The sequence below is a fragment of the Astyanax mexicanus genome, chromosome 18, assembly GCF_023375975.1.
Source record: "Astyanax mexicanus isolate ESR-SI-001 chromosome 18, AstMex3_surface, whole genome shotgun sequence".
Taxonomy (NCBI): domain Eukaryota; kingdom Metazoa; phylum Chordata; class Actinopteri; order Characiformes; family Acestrorhamphidae; genus Astyanax; species Astyanax mexicanus.
This window is the reverse complement of record NC_064425.1, coordinates 43,714,598-43,737,069: the sequence shown is the minus strand read 5'-3', so window position 1 is coordinate 43,737,069 and position 22,472 is coordinate 43,714,598. Positions and strand designations below refer to the sequence as shown.

The 22,472-nt window shown below is 40.4% G+C and overlaps 1 protein-coding gene across 1 annotated transcript in view; it reads left to right on the top strand.

Annotated features, from left to right (window-relative positions):
• Positions 1 to 22,472, top strand: part of kirrel3l (kirre like nephrin family adhesion molecule 3, like) — an 86,144-nt gene that overhangs the window by 39,656 nt on the left and 24,016 nt on the right. Inside the window, exons 2-4 of the mRNA XM_049467058.1 lie at positions 13,142 to 13,294; positions 17,311 to 17,460; positions 22,098 to 22,255. Coding sequence (XP_049323015.1) covers positions 13,142 to 13,294; positions 17,311 to 17,460; positions 22,098 to 22,255 — 461 coding nt within the window. The remainder of the gene's footprint in view (positions 1 to 13,141; positions 13,295 to 17,310; positions 17,461 to 22,097; positions 22,256 to 22,472) is intronic.

Sequence of the window (22,472 nt, the reverse complement as noted above, 5' to 3'; positions counted from 1 at the left end):
ATAATACAACAGAAACTAGGTAGCAATATCATTGAAACCACTTGGAATACCACAGCAACCACATTTTTTTTTTCTTTAGTTTTTTTCTTAAATTCTTAGCACAGATTAATCAACGGAGGTGAAACTGGACGTTTTTACGTAGCCACTTTTATATCACAGCTCAACACACACACATACACACACACACACTCCAACCCTGTACACACACTCACTCACACACACACACACTCCGCACACAATGAGAGTGAAACAAAAGGGCTCTCCACCGCTAAACAAAAGGATAATAATTCCATGGTGCGAAATGGAGCTCACTCGCTGTAGCCTGGGTTTAGTGGCCTTATCTAAAGCACACACAATGGATCACTTTTCGCCAACACGGCCCGGCCCGCTTATTTCCAGCAGCCTACTGTTTTTCCCCCTCTTTTTTTCTCTCTCTCTCTCTCACTCTTTTCTTCTCTGTGCTCACATCCCTCTCTCTCTCTCTCTTTCTCTCTCTGTGGTGAGATGAGATGAGGCCGGAGGGTGCAGCGCTGGTGAAAGCGAGGGTGGCCCGGGGTGGCATTTGCTGCTCTTTTCGCACGCGTTGTTGAATTATTAGTGTGTGGAGCGAAGTGGCTGGTTGAGTGGAGAGCTCTTGTGCGGAGGGATGGATGGAGGGATGGAGGGAACGGAGGGTACGGAGGGATGTGGCGGCTGAGAGGATGATGGCTAAGCGTAATGGATATGAGGCCACGATTCACACGGGGTCAGCATCGCCGGGGCCAGTCGTGCCACGGCTCGTACTACTTAGTGTGGCCGGGCTGTGTGTGGGTGTGTGTTGTGTGTGTTTATGTGTGTGTATGTTTGTTTTTGTATATTTATATTTTGGAAGCTTTTCATTACTGCATATACCCTAGCAACCACCAGATAACATACAATATCTGAACAACCACCATGCAACATCCAAGCAAGCTGTGGAACCTTTCATATATTATATGCAATGCACTTTTCGCAATGCAATGATTTCCCCCCATGCATACGAAGATGCATGATAGTATCATAGTTAGAATATTACTATATAGCAACCACAGCAATACCATAGCAACAATACCATGGTTGCAATCACTTTGCATGCACCCAGAAAGCACTTACTGTATTTAGAAACACCACAGCAACCACCTAGGATACCTTAGATTCCACATATCAAACCATAAAACCATAGTAAACCATACGTTGACACAGGTTGACTTAGCAGCACCATAGTAAACAGAAACATAGCAACTTTCTAGAAACTACCTGGAATACCATTGCAACCACAGATTCAGAACTCACTTACTGTATATAGCAACACCACAGCAACCACCTTGGATAACTTAGATTCCACATATCAAACCATAGCACACCATACAAACCACATGTTCACTTAGCAACACCATAGTGCCCAGAAACATAGCAACTTCCTAGAAACTACCTGGAATACCACTGCAACCACATCGATTCAGAACTCACTTACTGTATGTAGCAACACCACAGCAACCACCTAGCATACCTTAGATTCCACGTATCAAAACAGAACCATACCATCCACCTGGCAACTCAGCAACACCATGGTAATCACTTGGAATACAATGTATTAACCTGCTAGCAACATCCTAACGACATAGAAACCACCTGCAATACCAGTGCAACCACATAGATTCAGAACTTACCTACTGTATATAGTAACAACACAGCAACCACCTAGGATACCTTATAGTCCACCTATCAAACAATACTGTACCATTTATCTGGCAACTTAGCAACACCAAAGTGAGCACCTGGAATACAATGTATTAACCTGCTAGCAACATCCTAGAAACCACCTGCAATACCACTGCAACCACATTGATTCAGAACTCACTTACTGTATGTAGCAACAGCACAGCAACCACCTAGCATACCTTAGATTCCACCTATTAAAACAGAACCATACCATCCGCCTGGCAACCCAGCAACACCATGGTAATCACTTGGAATACAATGTATTAACCTGCTAGCAACATCCTAACGACATAGAAACCACCTGCAATACCAATGCAACCACATAGATTCAGAACTCACTTACTGCATATAGTAACAACACAGCAACCACCTAGGATACCTTAGATTCCACGTATCAAAACAGAACCACACCATCCGCCTGGAAACTCAGCAACACCATGGTAACCACTTGGAATACAATGTTTTAACCTGCTAGCAACATCCTTGAAACCACCTGGAATACCAGTGCAACCACATAGCAAAATAAATTTGTATTTATTAAAGTATATAAGCTGTGCAACGGAGAAATGCACTTTCTAGGTATTTTATACCACAGAAATGATTACTTTTTCATTGGTTAGTGATTTAAAGGTGTGTTCCAATCCTTTTATCCTAAAGTATTTAGACATTTTTGTACTAAAAGAGTAAAAAAAAAAAACGAGTAAACACACTTTCACACACACTTCTTAACTTCTTAACATCTCTCAGACTGTCTGTGTGCTATCTCTGGTGTTCATAGAAAGATCATTTCTAACATCTGTCCACTCGTTTTGCTCCCAACGAGTCGAGGCCAACTTCCTGCTCTATTAACACAGCCGAGAGGGAAAGAGAGAGAGAGAGAGAGAGAGAGAGAGAGAGAGAGAGAGAGAGAGAAGAGAGAGAGTAAAGTAAAGCTGTTTAATATAGCATGCTTGAATCGGGCACGCTGCACTTAGCTTGGCCCGAGTGACAGAAAAAGCAAAGTCAGAAGTCAAAGTAGCTGCTAAATGTGCCCTGCAATATCCCCACAGCACGGCTGCCCTATTTACAGCACAACACACACACACACACACACACACACACACACACACACACACACACACACACACACACTCACACACACGGGCATGCTCTGCCCCGCTGCCATCCAGACCCGCCGTGAAATGATATTCCATTTTGAAAAATCCGGATTAAAGTGTATCAGGCCAAGTGTGTTTTGGCCTTGTTACTAGGGGGAGGGGAAGATATGTACACACACTTACACACTTACACACACACACACACACATATACTGGGGAGACAGTCCCCAAATCCATCTATGTCACTGTCTGTCTATCTATCTGTCTGTCTGTCTGTCTATCTATCTATTCATCTGTCTGTCCATCTGTCTATTAAAGCATCAATAAATAAATAATTCGGCAGACCTATCTATTGGTATCTGCTTGCCTTTATTTATCTTTGGCTATCTATCTATCTATCTATCTATCTATCTATCTATCTATCTATCTATCTATCTATCTATCTATCTATCTATCTATCTATCTATCTATCTGTCGGTCCATCTGTCCATCCATCTATTAAACCATCAATCAATAAATAATTTGGCAGTCTGTCCACCTATCTATCTATTACTATTTGCTTGTCTTTCTTTTTTGATCTATCTATCTATCTATCTATCTATCTATCTATCTATCTATCTATCTATCTATCTATCTATCTATCTATCTATCTATCTATCTATCTATATGCCTGTCTATCTATCTATCTATCTATCTATCTATCTATCTATCTATCTATCTATCTATCCATCCATCCATCCATCCATCCATCCATCCGTCTGTCTGTCAGTCTAGACACCGTCTGCTTTGTACAGCTCTAAACTCACTTTCCAAAAATGTCACACCGCCACTTCTCATGCTCCTCCCCTCCACCTCCCTCCCTCCCTCTCTCTCCCTCGCTCCCTCCCTTTCTCTCTCTCTCTCTCCCTCCCTCACCTCTTCTTTCTATCGTTCTTTCATCCTCCTCTTCCCCCATCAGGAACGTACTCATGTAATTAAGCTGCTAACACAGCGTCAAAGAATTGGCTAATTCAGCAAGGAGGAATTATTCCAATTTGAAATGAGTCATTAACCAGCGGAGATGTGTTGTTGGGCTTTTCTCTGAAAAGAGATTCTGGAGCGCGATGAATCAGTGCGCACGGTGCGAACTTGTCTGTGTGTGTGTGTGTGTGTGTGTGTGTGTGAGAGAGAGAGAGAGAGAGAGAGAGAGAGAGAGAGAGAGAGAATGACAGAGAGTGTGTGTGTGGCAGGATTAACATTTTTGGCTTGGTATGTTGTGTCATGGTGGCTTAGTTAAGATGCAAGTGTGTGTGTGTGTGTGTGTGTGTGTGTGTGGTAGTGGTGATGGTGGGGGGTAGGAGGGTCTCTGAAGACACCTATATATATATTTTTATACATCGATAGTGATTCTCTACGTGAAAATTAATGATCGTATATGCAGCTGTCTCTCTGTGTGCATTAGACACATATCAGTCTGATATCAGCAGGAAATTCTGGCTGGGAAATCCGACAGTGTATCCAGTCTGATCCTGGAACAGATCTAATCCTGAAACCTGAAACAGCTCGTTGTTTGCTGAATGTTTTCTGCTGAGCCGAGAGCTTCAGCACAATAACCTACTTTTAGATGCTCACCTTAAAGGGGAATTCCACCCAGCTTTTAAAATTGCTGTATGAAATATATTAATCTGATAAAGGGATATTTATTGTTGTGAATTTAGTAGAAGTCAGTGCAACATCAAAAGAGTTTGGACTCTTTTGGAATTAGACGTTGATTAGACACCAAAATTTAGTCCAACATTGGTTTGACATAATGCGCCACCATTAGACAGATGTGAAGTTTTGGTTTGGAACTTATATATCTGTTACAATCCAAATATTGGTTGGCAACAAGCTCCAATGTTAAACAGATGTTACATGTTTGTTAGAAATCAAAGTCACATATCCTTCAATGTTCAACAGACATTAGATTTCTGTTGGGGATTAAAGCTACATATCTATAAGAACTGAATATTGGGTTTACATTATACTTCAACATTAGACAGACGTTTAATTTTGGTATGAAATTCAATTCAGTCACATGTCAGTTACAATGCAGCATTAAGTTGGCATTAAGCTAAAATGTTAAATAGATGTTGAATTTTCGTTGGGAATCAAAGTAATGAATCCATCAGATACATATTAAACAGATGTTGGATTTTGTTTAGAAATCAAAGTCACATATGCATCAACATTTGACAGACATTGAATTTTGGTTGGGAATTAAAGTTACATATCTATACGAGTTAAATATTGGGTTGACATCAAGCTTCAACATTAGACAGATGTTAAATATCAGTTACAATGAAGCATTAAGTTGGCATTTAGCTACAATGTTAAACAGATGTTGAGTCTTGGTTGGACATCAAAGTCACATATCCATCAACATTAGACAGACATTAGATTTGGGTTGGGAATTAAAGCAACATCTCTATAAGAGTTGAATATTGAGTTGACATCAAGCTTCAACATTAGACAGACGTTACATTTTGGTTGGGAATTCACACCACATATCAGTTCCAAGTCACCATTAAGTTGGCATTAAACTACAATGCTAAATAGATGTTGAATTTTGGTTGGAAATCAACCATGAGAGACATGTTAAACAGATGTTGGATTTTGGTTGGGAATTAAAGTCACATAAGTCCATGTCCATGAGAACTGAATATTCAGTTGACATCAAATTTTAACATTGGACAGATGTTAAATTTTGTTTAGCAATCAAAGTCAGATATATATTTAATGAACGTCGCCTCGCTTTGCCAAACACTCACACAAAGCAATCCAGACTGTTCTCATACAGAGTTCCCCAATGGTGGAACAAACTACCCTCCACTACCAGATCAGGAGAATCTCTCGCTATCTTTAAGAGACTCCTGAAGACAGAGCTCTTCAAAGAGCTCTTACTCTCCTAACACCTCTAACACACTAACTACTTCTAACCCCATTTCCTTCTTCCCCTCCTTCACTCCTCTATCCCATTATTTCCCTTCGACCTCCTTTAAGCCCTATCTAAAAATGGGTTATCTAAATTCCTATTACTTTTGTACTTCATTATTGTAAGTCGCTTTGGACAAAAGCGTCTGCCAAATGAAATGTAATGTAATGTAATATTTAAAACCAACGTTGGGCTAACATTAAACTTCAACATTAGACCGACATTAAGTTGTGGTAACTTGGTGGTAACACCAAGAATTAAAACCAAGACATTATTGTTTTTAAGATGTCAGTTTTTCTCTGCATACCTCCTTAATGCCAGTGACATTACAATATACAGTAATGTAACATCTGGAAGATGTTGGTTTTTTGTTAACTTAACACCAACTTAAGACCAACAGAATATCGGTGTCAAAGAGACGTTGCTTTAGTCGTTACCCTGATGCTGTATTCTGGTCCCCTGACATTGTGGCCTACTTTCAACTAGAAAACAACATCTATAGATGTTCCATACACTATTCACAATTAGAATTTTACAGAAGGAATTATACAGATTTTTTTTTTTACTTTGAAGCCCTTTTTTAACCTTTAAAAGTATAAGTTTTGGGAGATATGTACGATTTTAGCATGGGTATCGCTGTGGCTCATGTTGGCGTTGGCTTAGTTAAGATACATGCCGCCTATGTGTGTTTTGTTTACGAGAGAATGTGTGTGTGTGTGTGATGTCTCGTAAGGGAAACGGCTAAAAGTGTGAATTCCCCATAAAGATCAGGGCGCTGTGATGAATTATCACAGGCCGTAAACATTTAGATACTGGAGCAGCACGCTCTAATTGCAATCGATGCTCATACAGTACCTACAGAAACTAATGCAAAAGCCATAATCCCCAAAGCACAGCACAATTAGAGAGACCATGAAAAGACTCAATAGCTCATAAAAGCAGAGCAAAGGGGGCGAGAGAGAGAGAGAGAGCGCGAGAGCACACGAGAGAGAGAGAGAGAAAGAGAGAGAAAGCAGATCATTTTTAGAGCATGGCTCAGAAACGCTGCCTCAAACAGAGCATGAGTAGTTTAGTTCTCTATGAAAGCATCAAATTGTACTCTTTTGATCTTCAGCAAACACACACTCACACTCACACACACACTTATACACACACACGCACACACTTGAAAAGCCCTTTGAGATGGATTGAGGAATAAGACCTTCATTGCTGTATTCTCCTGCTCCCCCTCTTTCTCTCTCTCCATTCGCTCTCACTTTCAAAATGCAGTTTTGCTTTCATTTTTCTTTCTTTTTTTCTCTCTTTTTCTCTTTATTTTGCTCTTACTTTCAAAATCGAGAGCAAATGTAGACTCACTTCCTCTCTTTTCTTCTGTCTGTATATCTCACTTTCTCTTCATCGCTGCCTGCTCTCTCTTATTGCTCTCACTTATTGCTCATCTATTTTTCTCTCTTGTTTTCTCTTTTGGTGTCTTAGCCTCCTTTCGCGCTCTTTCTCTCTCTATTTCGCTCTCACTTTCAAAATGCAGTTTTGCGCTTTAATTTTTCTTTCTTTTTTCTGTATTTTTCTCTTTATTTTGCTCTTACTTTCAAAATCGAGAGCAAATGTAGACTCACTTCCTCTCTTTTCTTCTGTCTGTATATCTCACTTTCTCTTCATCGCTGCCTGCTCTCTCTTTTTGCTCTCACTTTCTCAAGTCTTTTTATGCTCATCTCTTTTTCTCTCTTGGTTTCTCTTTTGGTGTCTTAGCCTCCTTTCACGCTCTTTCTCTCTCTCTCTTCACTCTCACTTTCAAAATGCAGTTTTGCGCTTTAATTTTTCTTTCTTTTTTCTGTATTTTTCTCTTTATTTTGCTCTTACTTTCAAAATCGAGAGCAAATGTACTCTCACTCTCTCTCTTTTTTCTTTCTCTGCCTCTTTATTTCTCTTGCTCTCGCTCTCCATTTCTCTGTATATCTGTGTATTTGCTCTCCTTTATTGCTCACTCTTTTTCAAATCCCTTTTGCTCACCCTATCTTTCATCTTTCTCACTCTTTCTATCTCTTATTATCTCATCCTCCTCTTCTCGGGCTCTTTCTATCTCTAGTTTGCTCACTCACTTCTTCTTCTTTCTTTCTCATCTTTCTCTTTTCTCTTTGTATCTTCTGCTTTTCTCCGACTTTATCTCCGTCTTTCTCACTCTTTCTCTCCTTTGCATCACATTTCCTTTTCTCTCTTACTCTTTTACTCTCTCAATTTTTCTTCTAGCTGTCTCAATCTCCTTTCCCCCTCTTTTCATTCTTAATTCATGTTTATTCTCCCTCTCTCTTTTGCTCTCCCTCTCTCTGTCACTTACGGCTCTCGAGCTATCTATCTTTCTCTCTCTCTCTCTTTCTTTCTCACTGTTGCTCACTCGCTCTCATTCTGTGTTGCTGTATCTGTCTCTTGCTCTCTCTCTCTCTCTCTCTCTCTCCCTTGCTCTCGCGCTTTCAAAATGAGGTTCAAAAGACATGAAATCTGCCACGGCTCACCGACTCGTGTGTGTGTGTGTGTGTGTGTGTGTGTGTGTGTACGTGTGTACGTGTGTGAGAGAACATGTGTGTGTGTGTGTGTGTGTGTGTGAGAGAGAGAGAGTGATAGAGAGTGGTAGAGCAAGAGAGAGAGACAGAAATAAGAAAAAAAGATGGAGAGTGATGAATGACACGGGACTATTCGATGACGTTTGAGAGAGCTGATGGTTTTCTGTGTGTGTGTGTGTGTGTGTGTGTGTGAGAGCGATAGTGGGGGTATTCCAGTCTTTTCCGTGCCCCTCTCGATGGACTGGATAATTGAGTGCGGCCCAAACACTGTCAGCCCAACTCAGAGCTCCGGATTTTCAGCTGCGAGAAAAGAGAAAGGAAAGCGGTGAGAGTGATTGAGTGAGAGAGCGCGCGTGAGAGAGAGAGAGGGTGAGAGAGAGAGAGAGGGTGGGAGAAAGTGGAGGAGGGTTAAAGGAGGGCTAGAGAAAATCCCGTTGTCCCTCGGGGGGGTGGAAAGCCGCTATTGAAAAGCCATTAAACTTGCATTTAGCAGGATTGATTGGAAATGAAGAGGCCTATTAAAAGCGAGGGACAGGAGGACAATGCCGTGTCTCTGGCCGCCGTATGTTGCCCTGCTTTTCTGCTTTTCTCCGCCTCGGACCCCCTCCCCGTCTCTGTCCCCGTCCCCCCAATTCTGTCTGTTTAAACAGCCCGGGCCCTGAAAGAGAGGGTTTTTTGAGGGTGGCTTAGGCCGGGCTGAATGGACCCCAGCTTTATCCTCCATTGGCTCCTTCAGTCCACTATTTAACCACCATCCTCACACAAAGAGAAAGAGAGAGAGAGAGAGAGAGAGAGAGAGAGAGAGAGAGAGAGAGATGAATAAAACTGTGTGTGGGGGGGGGGGGTCATTTTCTTTTATGAGCCAAAACCCCCTAACCCCCCCCCCCTGTAATGCATACACACACACACACACACAAACACACATATAAACTACCGCCAGCTTTCTCAAAGTTCATCAAATAATACACTGTCATTCATTCATCTCTCTTCTTTCTCTCTCTCTGCCTCTCTCTCTCTCTCTCTCTCTTTCTCTGTCTCCCTCTCTCTCTCTCTGGCAGCTATCTGTGGATTTCGTGTCCAGTAGCCGTTTCTAAGCCTCAATGATGAGAAACTTACAGCAAGGATAGGGTTGTGTTGAAGCTATATATATATATATATATATATATATATATATATATATATATATATATATATATATGTATATATATATATAACAAAGCATAGAGAGAGAGATCAAATTTGAGATACAGCAGAGGGAGCGCTTAAAGAAAAGAGAAATACAGTTTGAGATATAGCACTGAGAAAGAGAGAGAGAGAGAGAGAGAGAGAGTAAGAGAGATCAGAGAGACAGGAGAGATCAGTTGAGACACAGCAGAGAAAACCTTAAAGAAAGAGAGGAATACAGTTTGAGATATACCAAAGAGAGAGAAAATGAGACTGAGACCAAGCAGAGAAAGAGAGAGAAAGAGAGAGAAAAAGGGAGAGTAAAAGGAATTGAGCTTGAGACACAGTAACAACAGAGAGAGAAGTTCAAAATAAGAGATTGATCTTAAAACAAAGCATATACAGAGAGATTGAGCCTGAGACACAGCAGAGAGAGAGAGTGAAAGAGAGAGAGACTAAGAGAGAGAGAGAGAGAGAGTTAGAAAGAATGAAGCTTAATACAAAGCATACTGAGAGAGAGAATGGGAGATCAAGCTTGAGACACAGCAGAGAAAGAGAGAGAAATCTAAAAAATGGGAGATCGAACTTGAGACACATAAAACACAGAAAGAGAAATTTAAAAAAATGAGAGATCAGGCTTAAAACAAAAAGTATACATAAAGAAAGAAAGAGAGAGAGAAAGGGAAATCTAGCTTAAAACATGTTTGAGAGAGAGAGAGAGAGAGAGAGAGAGAGAGAGAGAGAGAGAGAGAGAGCAATTAAAAGAAGGGAGATACTGTAGCTCTTAAAACAAAGGCTAGAAAGAAAGCTGCATCAAAATCCACTGTGAAACAAAGCAGTTAAAAAAGCAGGTGCTACTGGACTCCCTCCCTCCCTCTCTCTCACATACTCTTTCTCTCTCTCTCTCTCCTTTCCTCACTCTCTTCCACTCCCTCTCTCTCTCTCTCTCTCTCTCTCTCTCTCTCTCTCTCGCTCTCACTTTGCCCACAACGGATGGCTCTCATGGGATGCCTAACACTGCTTTGATTGTTTAACATCCATTTTTACAACCCCCCCCCTCCCCAACACACACTCACACACTCACACACTGGCCTGGCGGGCTGGTGACGGATTCCTCAGCTCACTGGGTGGTTGGGGGGGTTCAGTTGAGGGTGGGGGGGTTTGGGGGGGGGGGTGTTGGCTGGAACACCATATGGACAGAAGGAAAAGAGTTAAATAAGTCATGAACAGCTGACACCCAGATTCCTCCGCCAGCGCGGGAATCCAAACTGCTGTGAAACATGGCGTCTCTCTCTCTCTCTCTCTTTCTCTCTCTTTCTCTCTCTTTCTGCCAGCGCTGAATGATGCAACATTAGCCCCTCTGGAGTCAACCGATAGCCCCCCGCTGACTGTGGCATTTCACACGGATACAGGGACAGGCTTTAGTGTCTTTACCCGAACATTGCTGTAGCGCTGTGGTCCTCAACTGCACTCGTTCTGGTGCTGCATGTACCCATCATGCCTGTGGAGTCTGGCCAAAAGGGAATTAAATATTAATTATTCATTCATCAATTAGTCATACACATTCATTACAGTTTACATTGACATGAAGACACATTTATGCACATTGACAATGTCATTATTTGGTCATAAAACATAAAAGCAGGGTACCATATATGGATGGTTACATTTTATTCCAATACATTTTGCTAAATAAGTTGAATTTAGTATTGTGTATTTAAAACACATTCTTAAACATATTTCCTAGAAAGTGAGTTCAAAATATGTTTACATTTCCTTCCACACACTTCCAGTTACTCTTATGGACTCTATTACCCACAATGCAGCATCAGTCAATCATATGAATTAGTCAACCAATCAGTACTCTCTCTCTCTCTCTCTCTCTCTCTATATATATATATATATATATATATATATATATATATGGCTATAACAGCTTCACTTGAGTTCTAACCCACAACTCCTGTGTATTGTTGAATATACTCAAGTATAATATAAAATTGTGTTGGTTCATTAAGATTTTAAATTAACCTAGCTTTTATAGAGCTAAAAAAACAGATGCTAAGTTAACCTAGCTTTTATATAGTTAGCTTTAAAACAGATGCTAAGTTAACCTAGCTTTTATATAGTTAGCTTTAAAACAGATGCTAAGTTAACCTAGCTTTTATATAGTTAGCTATAAAACAGATGCTAAGTTAACCTAGCTTTTATTTAGTTAGCTTTAAAACAGATGCTAAGTTAACCTAGCTTTTATATAGTTAGCTATAAAACAGATGCTAAGTTAACCTAGATTTTATATAGTTAGCTTTAAAACAGATGCTAAGTTAACCTAGCTTTTATATAGTTAGCTTTAAAACAGATGCTAAGTTAACCTAGCTTTTATATAGTTAGCTATAAAACAGATGCTAAGTTAACCTAGCTTTTATATAGTTAGCTATAAAACAGATGCTAAGTTAACCTAGATTTTATATAGTTAGCTTTAAAACAGATGCTAAGTTAACCTAGCTTTTATATAGTTAGCTTTAAAACAGATGCTAAGTTAACCTAGCTTTTATATAGTTAGCTATAAAACAGATGCTAAGTTAACCTAGCTTTTAAATAGTTAGCTTTAAAACAGATGCTAAGTTAACCTAGCTTTTATATAGTTAGCTATAAAACAGATGCTAAGTTAACCTAGCTTTTATATAGTTAGCTATAAAACAGATGCTAAGTTAACCTAGCTTTTAAATAGTTAGCTATAAAACAGATGCTAAGTTAACCTAGCTTTTATATAGTTAGCTTTAAAACAGATGCTAAGTTAACCTAGCTTTTATATAGTTAGCTATAAAACAGATGCTAAGTTAACCTAGCTTTTATATAGTTAGCTTTAAAACAGATGCTAAGTTAACCTAGCTTTTATATAGTTAGCTATAAAACAGATGCTAAGTTAACCTAGCTTTTATATAGTTATCTTTAAAACAGATGCTAAGTTAACCTAGCTTTTATATAGTTAGCTATAAAACAGATTATAAGTTAACCTAGCTTTTATATTGTTAGCTATAAAACAGATTATAAGTTAACCTAGCTTTTATAGAGCTAAAAAAAACAGATGCTAAGTTAACCTAGCTTTCATATAGTTAGCTATAAAACAGATGCTAAGTTAACCTAGCTTTTATATAGTTAGCTATAAAACAGATGCTAAGTTAACCTAGCTTTTAAATAGTTAGCTATAAAACAGATGCTAAGTTAACCTAGCTTTTATATAGTTAGCTATAAAACAGATGCTAAGTTAGCTTAGCTTTTATATAGTTTGGCACGATGTGCAAAATTTGCCTAGGGTTTATTTTTTTTAGCTAGAAAACTAAATTAGCCTAACTTTTATATAGCTAAAAAACAGTCAGGTTTTGCTAGTGTTAACAGATATGAAATGATTGTTATATATGTAATTATATAATTTGCCACGTTTTGTGTACCTAAAAAATAAATAAGTTACTTTATGATTATTTTTTTTATTATTTTAAATGCTGCATGTTCTGAATACAGTTTGAATGATCTGAATATAGTTTGAATGATCTGTAAATTTGTATGTAAGCTTTTAAACACAACATGATTATTAATTAATTCAATTTTTCCTGTTGTTGTTCCTACAGTGGCTGAAGCGGCCTACTTTTCCCAGCAGCCCCAGGACCAGGTAGTGGTGGCTGGCCAGTCGGTGACGTTGCCCTGTGTCATTGTGGGATATCGAGGCATGGTACAGTGGACCAAAGATGGCCTAGCACTTGGTGGAGAAAGAGACCTACCAGGTAAGATTGTTAAAGGACATTGTAATGTGAATGTATTCTATTAAATTCACTTTCAGTCAATGTAAACAGTTGGTGTTCCAGGTCATTTAGGAGCGTTTTTATTGGTTCCGCTACTGTTACCAAGAGGAGGTTCTCTTGATCCAATTAAATTGTCACCAATTGGTGAGAAAGTGATTTGACCTCAATACGACCTGTATTGATTATCATATGTCCTCCTCAGGTTTGAGCTAAGTGGCTGTTCAGGTGCAGTTTAACCTGATATACAGTATTAGCCAGATAATTACTACAGCTATGAATTAACATTCTGTTTTCTGCTACTGCTCCACGCCAAGCTGTTTTCACACTGAACGCCGTATGTGCACCGCTCGCTGTTCACATCTACAGAACTCCACTTACTGTGTGAACAACCCAATAAAAAAAAAAAAAAAACTAAACATACCACTTTAAAATTCTAAGTTTCTTAGATTTTACCAAAATGAAAACCTCTGGAATATAACCAAGAGGAAGTTGGATGATCACAAGCCATCAAACCTTCAAGCTGAACTGCTTGAACTTTCGCACCAGGAGTGGCATAAATAAAGTTATCCAAAAGCAGTGTGTAAGACTGGTGGAGGAGGAGAACATGATGCCAAGATAATGCATGAAAACTGCGATTAAAAACCAGGGTTATTCCACCAAATATTGATTTCTGGACTTTTAAAACTTGAACATGAATATGAACTTGTTTTCTTTTGCATTATTTGAGGTCTGAAAGCTCTGCATCTTTTTTTTTTTGTTTTGTTTTGTTTTTTTAATTTGATAGAAATGTTGTCCGTAGTTTATAGAACAAAACAACAAAGTTCATTTTACTCAAACATATACAGTACCTATAAATAGCAAAATCAGAAAAAAACTGAGAGTTTAAATTGCCTGTGTGAAAACAAACCAAACCGAGGGGGGAAACGCTCAAAATAAAAAGATTTATCATTTGATTCACACCAGGCACAATCACTACAGGTGTAAAAATGCTCTTTTTGTTTTTTTGTTTCTTTTTGATACTGTTGAGATAAAAAAAAAAACTTATTTTTTGTGTGTAGAGTTTAGCAGCTCTCTAATCAGATGTGTGAGTGGAGCTGCACACCTCCAGGGCTCGGCTAATAACTGATTGAGTATGTTGGCGAGGGTCAACCGCAGGGGCATTAATGACTCTGTGGGCAATCAGCCGGGTGTTGTACCGGTGCGAGCTGGTCAGCGGCACACGCGAGATGCCTCACACATCGGGGACAGCTGATTACTCTCCGCGGAGATGCTATCGTCCGCCCACGCGGTGACGTCCGGAGCTACCGGGAAATCGCCTTAAATGTCACTGTGTGGCCGAGCGGCAATCGATTCTCCACCTTAGCCGGACCAGACAGCCGAGATGATTAGAGAAATTAAACGCTACATGCAGGGTTTGTTTTGCCTTTTCCGCTCATCCACTCGATAAAGCAGCCACAGAGCAATAGATAGAACCAGCGACATTACTCACACACACACACACACACACACTTACACACACACTTCGTTCCCCACAGAGAGTGCTAGCTACAATAAGATGCCCTTTACCTGCCGGATCTCCAATGAATTTTGTCTCCTGGTCTATAATTGGAAAGATTATGATGATGATGGGAACAGGCCTGGCTTTTATAAACGGACTCCTGTAGAGCATTAATGTACTGAACCTACACACACACACACACACACACACACACACACACACACATACACGCTCTGCTGCAGACTGTACCGGCGCAATGTGACCTTTTACAGGCTTAAAACTGGCTCCACTCTGACCCAATATACATCCAGTGTAATTATATACCATCATAAGCTTCAGGATTGGGACCATCGCCCTTCAGCCTCCAAGTTTGCTGGTGTACAGCTTGTGTTGTACACTCATGGCAGGAATTCTACAAATTTATATCCACTATACAGCCTTAAAACATTGTAGTTTTATTTCAAATAAAATTGTCAAATATTGTCATTTAGAGCAAATTGTCATTTGCAGAAAATGAGAAACGGCTACGTTCAGAAATAATCAATATTTGGTGAAATAACCCTGGTTTTAATCACATTTTTTGAATGTATCTTGGCATCATGTTCTCCTCCTGCACCAGTCTTACACACTGCTTTTGGATACCTTTATTTACGCCACTCCTGGTGCAAAACTGCAATTCAAGCAGTTCAGCTTGAACGTTTGATGGCTTGTGATCATCCATCTTCGTCTTGATTATATTCCAGAGGTTTTCAATTAGCCAGAATGGACGTATACCCATTTATTTTATTGCTAACCTATTTGTTGCTAAATGACGCCATTTTTACAAGACATGGCCTAATATATCCAGTATAAATGAACATTTACCACATTCCTTTCTTTCCTTTCCTTTATTTTCTGGCTTTTTAGATAGATAACTTCATTTAATTATGGCTGACTTCATAAGTCATATTTTGCCGGCTGCAGGAATGACAAACATGCCTGGCTGGCTACTGTCATCAACTAGTGGGAGGAGCTTCCCGTTCCTGATTCCTATAATGTCGTTGTCTGGAGGGCCAATTAATTGCTTTGCTTGTCTTGTTGAAACGGGTGTAACCCGTGAGTACTATGTCCTTTGGAATGATGTTTGGTGCTCCTTCAAGCAGTTCTTTTGGGATTGAGATTTTGGGATGAGTTGGGAAGTTGGGGGATGATTATCTATATGGTGGTGATCATCTTAAACCCTGAACTTCTGAAAATAAAAAATAAAAAATCCTTCTCTGGAGAGTTTGCATTGATTAACCATTTTTAAGGGTTGCTAGAAATGCTGGAAAAAATAGACCCTAGAAAAAAAAAACCTAGACGCACTTAGTATTAGAAATCCCAATAAGTGGTTCTTCCTCACTGGGATTCTGCCAAGAATCTTTATGGCACCATAAATTTCAAGAGTGTGCTGTAATGTTTGTAGACTACTACTAGACTCTGCAGATGCAGCACAGTGATGCTCTGGACTGTGCTGTTACTGTGCTAGGATTGTATACTGTGCTATATTACATTAATATTAGAGCTGCATGATATATATAGCGAAATTAATCAATGCAAACATTTAAAACTCGAGGAAAAGAGCAAAACAACAGTAATTTGCCCTTTAATCATTTAATAATTTAAATGGCTTCTAAAAAGATAAATAAGAGCGCTTTTCTCTTATTAACCGTTTTTAACTATATAATAAATATCTGTGCAAAACTGTGCTGGACTGAGGTGCACAGCTTTCCACACATGCTCACGTTTACAAGCACGTGCCCAACCATGGATGAAGGACAGCTAGCTAACATGCTAACATTGGCTCTAACATAGAGTTATCTTGCTACATTACCTGGGAGAGAACTTAGCGTTAAGGTTAGCAGTTAGCTAGCTAACATAGTAAAATTAGCAGTGAGTTGTGTGGCTACATTGATGAGGAGAGAACTAAGGTTAGCGGTTAGCTAGCTAACATTTTAACATTAGCAGCGAGTTATGTAGCTACATTGCTGATGAGGAGAGAACTAAGGTTAGCGGTAAGCTAGCTAACATTGTAACATTAGCAACGAGTTATGTAGCTACATTGATGAGGAGAGAACTAAGGTTAGCGGTTAGCTAGCTAACATTTTAACATTAGCAGCGAGTTATGTAGCTACATTGCTGATGAGGAGAGAACTAAGGTTAGCGGTAAGCTAGCTAACATTGTAACATTAGCAACGAGTTATGTAGCTACATTGATGAGGAGAGAACTAAGGTTGGCGGCAAGCTAGCTGACATTAGCGGCGATAACTTAGTGTCGTTAGAGTTACAGCTACATTAAGTGTTGATTTTCAATACAACAAATAATTTTCTACCAAAAAAAATGTAAACATTAAATTATATTTATTGTGGTCTAAAAAAAATTTAATTTGACTTTTAAAAACCCTGAGTAATGGAATTATATGTTCTAAACAGATTCTGTATCTTATATTCTTTTTTTTTTCTTCTTCTTCTTCTTCTCCAGGTTGGACGCGTTACTCTCTTCTGGGTGATCCAGCATCAGGAGAGCACAGCCTGGTGATCGAATCGTCGGAGCTGGCGGACGACGCCGTGTACGAGTGCCAGGCCACGCAAGCAGGGCTACGCTCACACCGGGCCAGACTCACCGTGCTGGGTAAGAGTGTAGATATGCATGGAGCAAAAAAAGAGAGGAACAGTAGAGAGAAAGAGCGAGAGAACGAGAGAACGAGAGGAAACCTCTCCAATCTAAAGTGATTATTAACTGCGGGAGAAATTACAGCACTCCTCATAGTAGCCAATTTAATTAGCGGCGCTTTAAATACTGCCTGAAATGTGTAACACTGCAACTTTTCCCTCTGCTGCATAAACATTTCAGTGCAGCCCCCCACTCAATACCCACCGCCTCCCTCTCACACACACACACCAACACACACACACACCATAAGTCATGGCTTCATAATTTATTCCCAATTTTAAATCATGCACCAGCAGTATACTGTATATATTTTTTCAAACTAAGCAAAACTGATTTGACGGAGGCAGTGAAAAAAAAAATTACCTCCACCCCTCCCCCTCTCGCTCTCGCGCTCTCTCTCTCTCTCGCGCTCTCTCTCTCGCACTCTCACTCTATCCCCCCACTAATAATCAGCTCTGTGAAGGGCCAGGATAGCGCAATTGCTGCAGTCACAAATGATTCATAAAATGAGTCGAGTCATTTGTTTGGGAGCAAAACAAAAACGTACACTATCAGGTTTTCTGGTGACTAGTCTGAGATCCATTGTCTCTAATTAAAGTTGGAAAGGACCATAACATAGCTAAAGGTTCTACACAAGTCTATTCTACATGTTTCTGAACATCTGGGGCTTCAAAATACTCTTCTGTATGACTGAAAAAGGAAAAAAAAAACACTTATATAGTGCCTTTCTAGAAACCCAAGGACGCCTTACAGTTTACTTGTACTGTATTACACGCAACCATTCATACTCACCACTAATCCACACTCCACTGAGAAGCGGCAGCCAATAGCGTGCAGCGTACTCTCAACCGGAAATGACCACATCCACCTGGAGGACTTACAGTATTGGTGCTACTGTATGAATCCATATGGAAAGTATGTATAGGGTGTAATGGTAAATGATGGTTATAATGGTACTGTAAGTAATGGTTGGGGTAGCACAGTGGATAACACCACTGCATGCCAGTAAGCCTCCAACATCATTTGGGAGACAATGGGGTTCAATTCCTAACTTGAGTGACTGGATGCTGCGGTACACCAATAAAAGTCAATGGACAAGACTCCTAACACTCCCAACAACTAGACCAGTTTTTACTGGAATATAATATAGATATGTTGTGGAATTTATTCAGGCTACACACACAGTACATCTCATTGACAAAAGAGAAACCCACATGGTTCTCTAAGCTCCAATCTTTAAAAAAAGAGCATTTGACTCAATAGTATCAGCAGAAGATTACTGTTTGGTCCATATAAAGAAGCATCTATGAGAGACAAAGAGAGACAGTGGGTTAAAAGTGACTAAAACCATAATAAAAATTCACGATAATAGAATTTTCTCATAATCCATTGGTTTTAATACCTCCTGGGTGGTTGGATAAATGAAGAGAATCTGCTGTTTCTGGATAAAAGTGGTCCAATATAGTTTTTAAAAAGGGTTCTTTGACTTACTGTAATAGTAGTAGTAGTAACGAGAACCATTAGTGGTGAAACCCTTTTTTAGTCCCTTATAGATCATTTTTTTATCTTTATATTGACATACACAAATTAAATTCAATTGGATCATTTGGTAACACTTTACTTGGATGGTCCTTTTGATGGTCTCTTTAATGCTTAACTGACATTTAACTAACATTCAACTACATGTCTATTAAATGAAAATGAACTAAAAGGTAAAAGTAAATGATTCTCTATTGAATAAAACCCAACATTCAACTCTAACCCAAACGCTTATCTTAATATTTTAGGATTGGGTTTAGGGTTAGATTTTAAGCTTAGGTTAAGGTTAGGGTTAGGGTTAGGTGTAGGGTCTGATTTTCTGGTTGATTAAGGGTTAAGGTTAGGGTTAGGTGTAGGGTTAGGTTCTATTTTTAATCATTTACATTCAACATAGGGTTAAGTTAAATTTAATGGACATTCAATTCAGTGTTAGTTGAATGTCAGTTGAGCATCAACAAGGGCATAAAATGGACCATCCAAGTAAAGTGTTACCGGATCATTTAAATGGTTCCTTGAGTTGTAGAACCTCACTGCTTCCAGTAAGCAGAAGCATTTAGAGGTATATTTAAACTGGTTTGATGGAGTCGGTACAAAAAAAAATAAAAAAATGAAAACTACCTCCCTCCCTCCCTCCCTCTTTCTCTCTCTCACTCTCTATCTCTCTTTCTCTCTCCCCACCAATAATCAACCCGGTGAAGGGGCAGGGTAATGTGATTGCCGCAGTCACAAACGACCGGCGTGGACGGCTTGAAGAGTCAGAGTCTGCACAGTTAGCACATTCTACATTGACTCGTGGAATTTGTCAACCGCAGGGCGGCTTTTACATTAACGCAACGTGAATGATCTACATATTCACTGCCATTTAGTGCCGGGGTGGGTGGGTGCGTGGTGGTGGTGGATGTGGTGGTGTTTAAGAGGAGGGGGGGTTAAGAGAGGGGGATCCACCGGGGGATTTGAGGATTTGAGATGAGGGGATCAGTGTAACATCACTGACACCTAGTGGCCGGAGGCGGTGGTGCAGCAGTGATAGTGATGGGTGGATAGGTTTCAGTTTAAGTTACAGTAGAGTCAAGTAAAGCAGCAATACAGCATTTTTTTTTTTTGCTTTTTCCGTCGTTGTTATACCAAAGCTTCCTGTTCTGTGTGTATAATACCAGCATACTAACCATTCTACACCAACACTATAGACTGAACAGCATTGAATACATAGCAGCGTTAAGCAACTGAAGACGGTCGAGACGAGCCACCAGCGACAACAAACATCGTGCACCTTTTTCTCGGCTGTTATTTGGCGAAATTCCCTGCGACGAGGAGAGCAAATGAAGCTTGTGTGCATGAGGAACTGTGTGTATGTGTGTGTGAGTAAGTGTGTGTGTATGTGCTCGTGTAGAGGGAAATCAATGCTGCCGGATGAGACCAAAGCAATCCGATGCAGTCAAAGGAGTCGGCGGCGAGGGTGCAGTCAAGGGAATCCGCATGGAAATTAAAATCACCTAGCGCTCGGATTCCATTAGTGTCCGAGTGGCAGGAGCGACAGAAAGAGCCTCAGACAATTCTGATACAGCCACAGAAATTGGCTCGGCGAGAGATGGCGAGAAGCGCGAGAGTGAGCGCCAAAGAGAGAGAGAAAGAAAAAACAGGATGCAGTACAAAGCATGCCTCTGTGTGTGTGTTAGTGTGTTTGTGTGTATTTGTGTGTGTGTGTGTGTGTATGTGTATAGTATACGTGTGCGCCGCTCACTCCACTAGACGGACGCCTTCATCAGAGGTGGCATGCTCAGCTCGCCGGAGGGCAGAGCGCGCCGCCACGCAAATAAATGAACAAATCAGTAATTCAGATGCAACAGGGCCGCGCCAGAGAATCCGTAAACAGAGCGGTAATGGCAAAACCTCGCCCCCGTTAAAAGGGCAAAAACACAAGACTTGGCCTCCTCTCCCCGCCGAAAATAAAAAAAACAGCCCCGGCTCACTCAATCTCTCAGCCCATTTACCGAGCCGCCCCGCTCTATATAGGTCAAATATCCGCCAACAGTGATGAATGCTCCGGCGCCGTTCGCCGGGGAAAGGCCTCGGTGGGCAATGCCTCATGTGAAACACTATCTCCGGCGCGAGTCTCAACCCTGAATCATCGCCGACACACAAAGCAAAAGCAGCTACTGCAGCCTGCAGCTAGCGCAGCTTTAGCGCGACCAGCCAGCCCAGCCTGGCGCAGGTTCAAATGTTGGGAAAAAGTTTTTAGCTTTAACTTATTTTTTAGAACATTTTTGGGCCGTTTTTGTAAAGCTGCAGATTCTGAAGTTGGTTTCTATGGTCTGAATCAGTTGAGAAGTTTGTTCATTTAGAGAGTTCCACCCTCTGTTTGATTTGGTTTGGTTTCAAACAGGTGTAAATCTAAACGCACCAGAATCATTGGTCAGAGCTGTCTGGCGCCAGAGCAACTGTTTGCCGCTATGCTTTCAAACAGGGCAGCGCAGATGTATACATAGTAAAAGTAGTAAACATAGTAAGTTGCTCGGCTGTGAGCAGTGAACGCTGCACATACCGTGCATATAAACAGCATGGAGCAGCAGCAGAGGTCTTAAAACAGAGGGTTTTAAAATGGTCTATACTACTTGTGCTGGAGTAACTGTCTCTGCTGTCTCTACTGCCAAGAGGAAAAGAGCATTGCACGGTCTGAGCAGTAACAGTTAGTTAGTTTAGGATGTTGAATGATCACCACCTCCACCAATTCCAGACTCTTCCCTTCCTAAAGTGTTGGATGGAGCACCATCATTCCAATAGATATATAGTATAAACATCATTCATGTTTATTTCTGCAGCAGGGCGTGCCATTCTATGGCAGGAAGACAATTAGAAGACAATTAGATACTATACTATACTATAGAGCACTTATTGAATCTGTAGGCCACTGTTTTATATTTGTATTTGTATTTGTATTTGTATTGATATATTATCACAAAAAAAGCAGTTGTAGCATTGACTCTTACACAAGCCCTATGTTAGGAAATTCAGCTAGCTGTTGTGTTGACGATCGTGTTTAATTTGTCTTTTCTCAGTACCGCCTTCGGACCCTGTAGTTGATGGAGGCCCCGTGGTGCGGCTGAAGGCTCACACGCCCCACAACCTGACCTGCCGAGCGACTGGGGCCAAACCTGCTGCAGAAATCACCTGGTACCGAGACGGAGAGGTCATGCACACTGCTATCTATTCCAAGGTAAAGCTAGAAAGACTGTAAGACGTCTCATTACACTGATACGCCAAAAGTCATTGGGACAGCATTATGTAAAGTGAAGCATGTCAATCTTTCAGTAGTAGCATTCTATAAAAGGGGTGTCCACAAACATTTGGACACATTTTCACAATGTGTAGATTCACATATTATGTAGCTCTCTCGCTTTTCCCTCTCTCTCGCTCTCGCTTTTTCTCTCTCT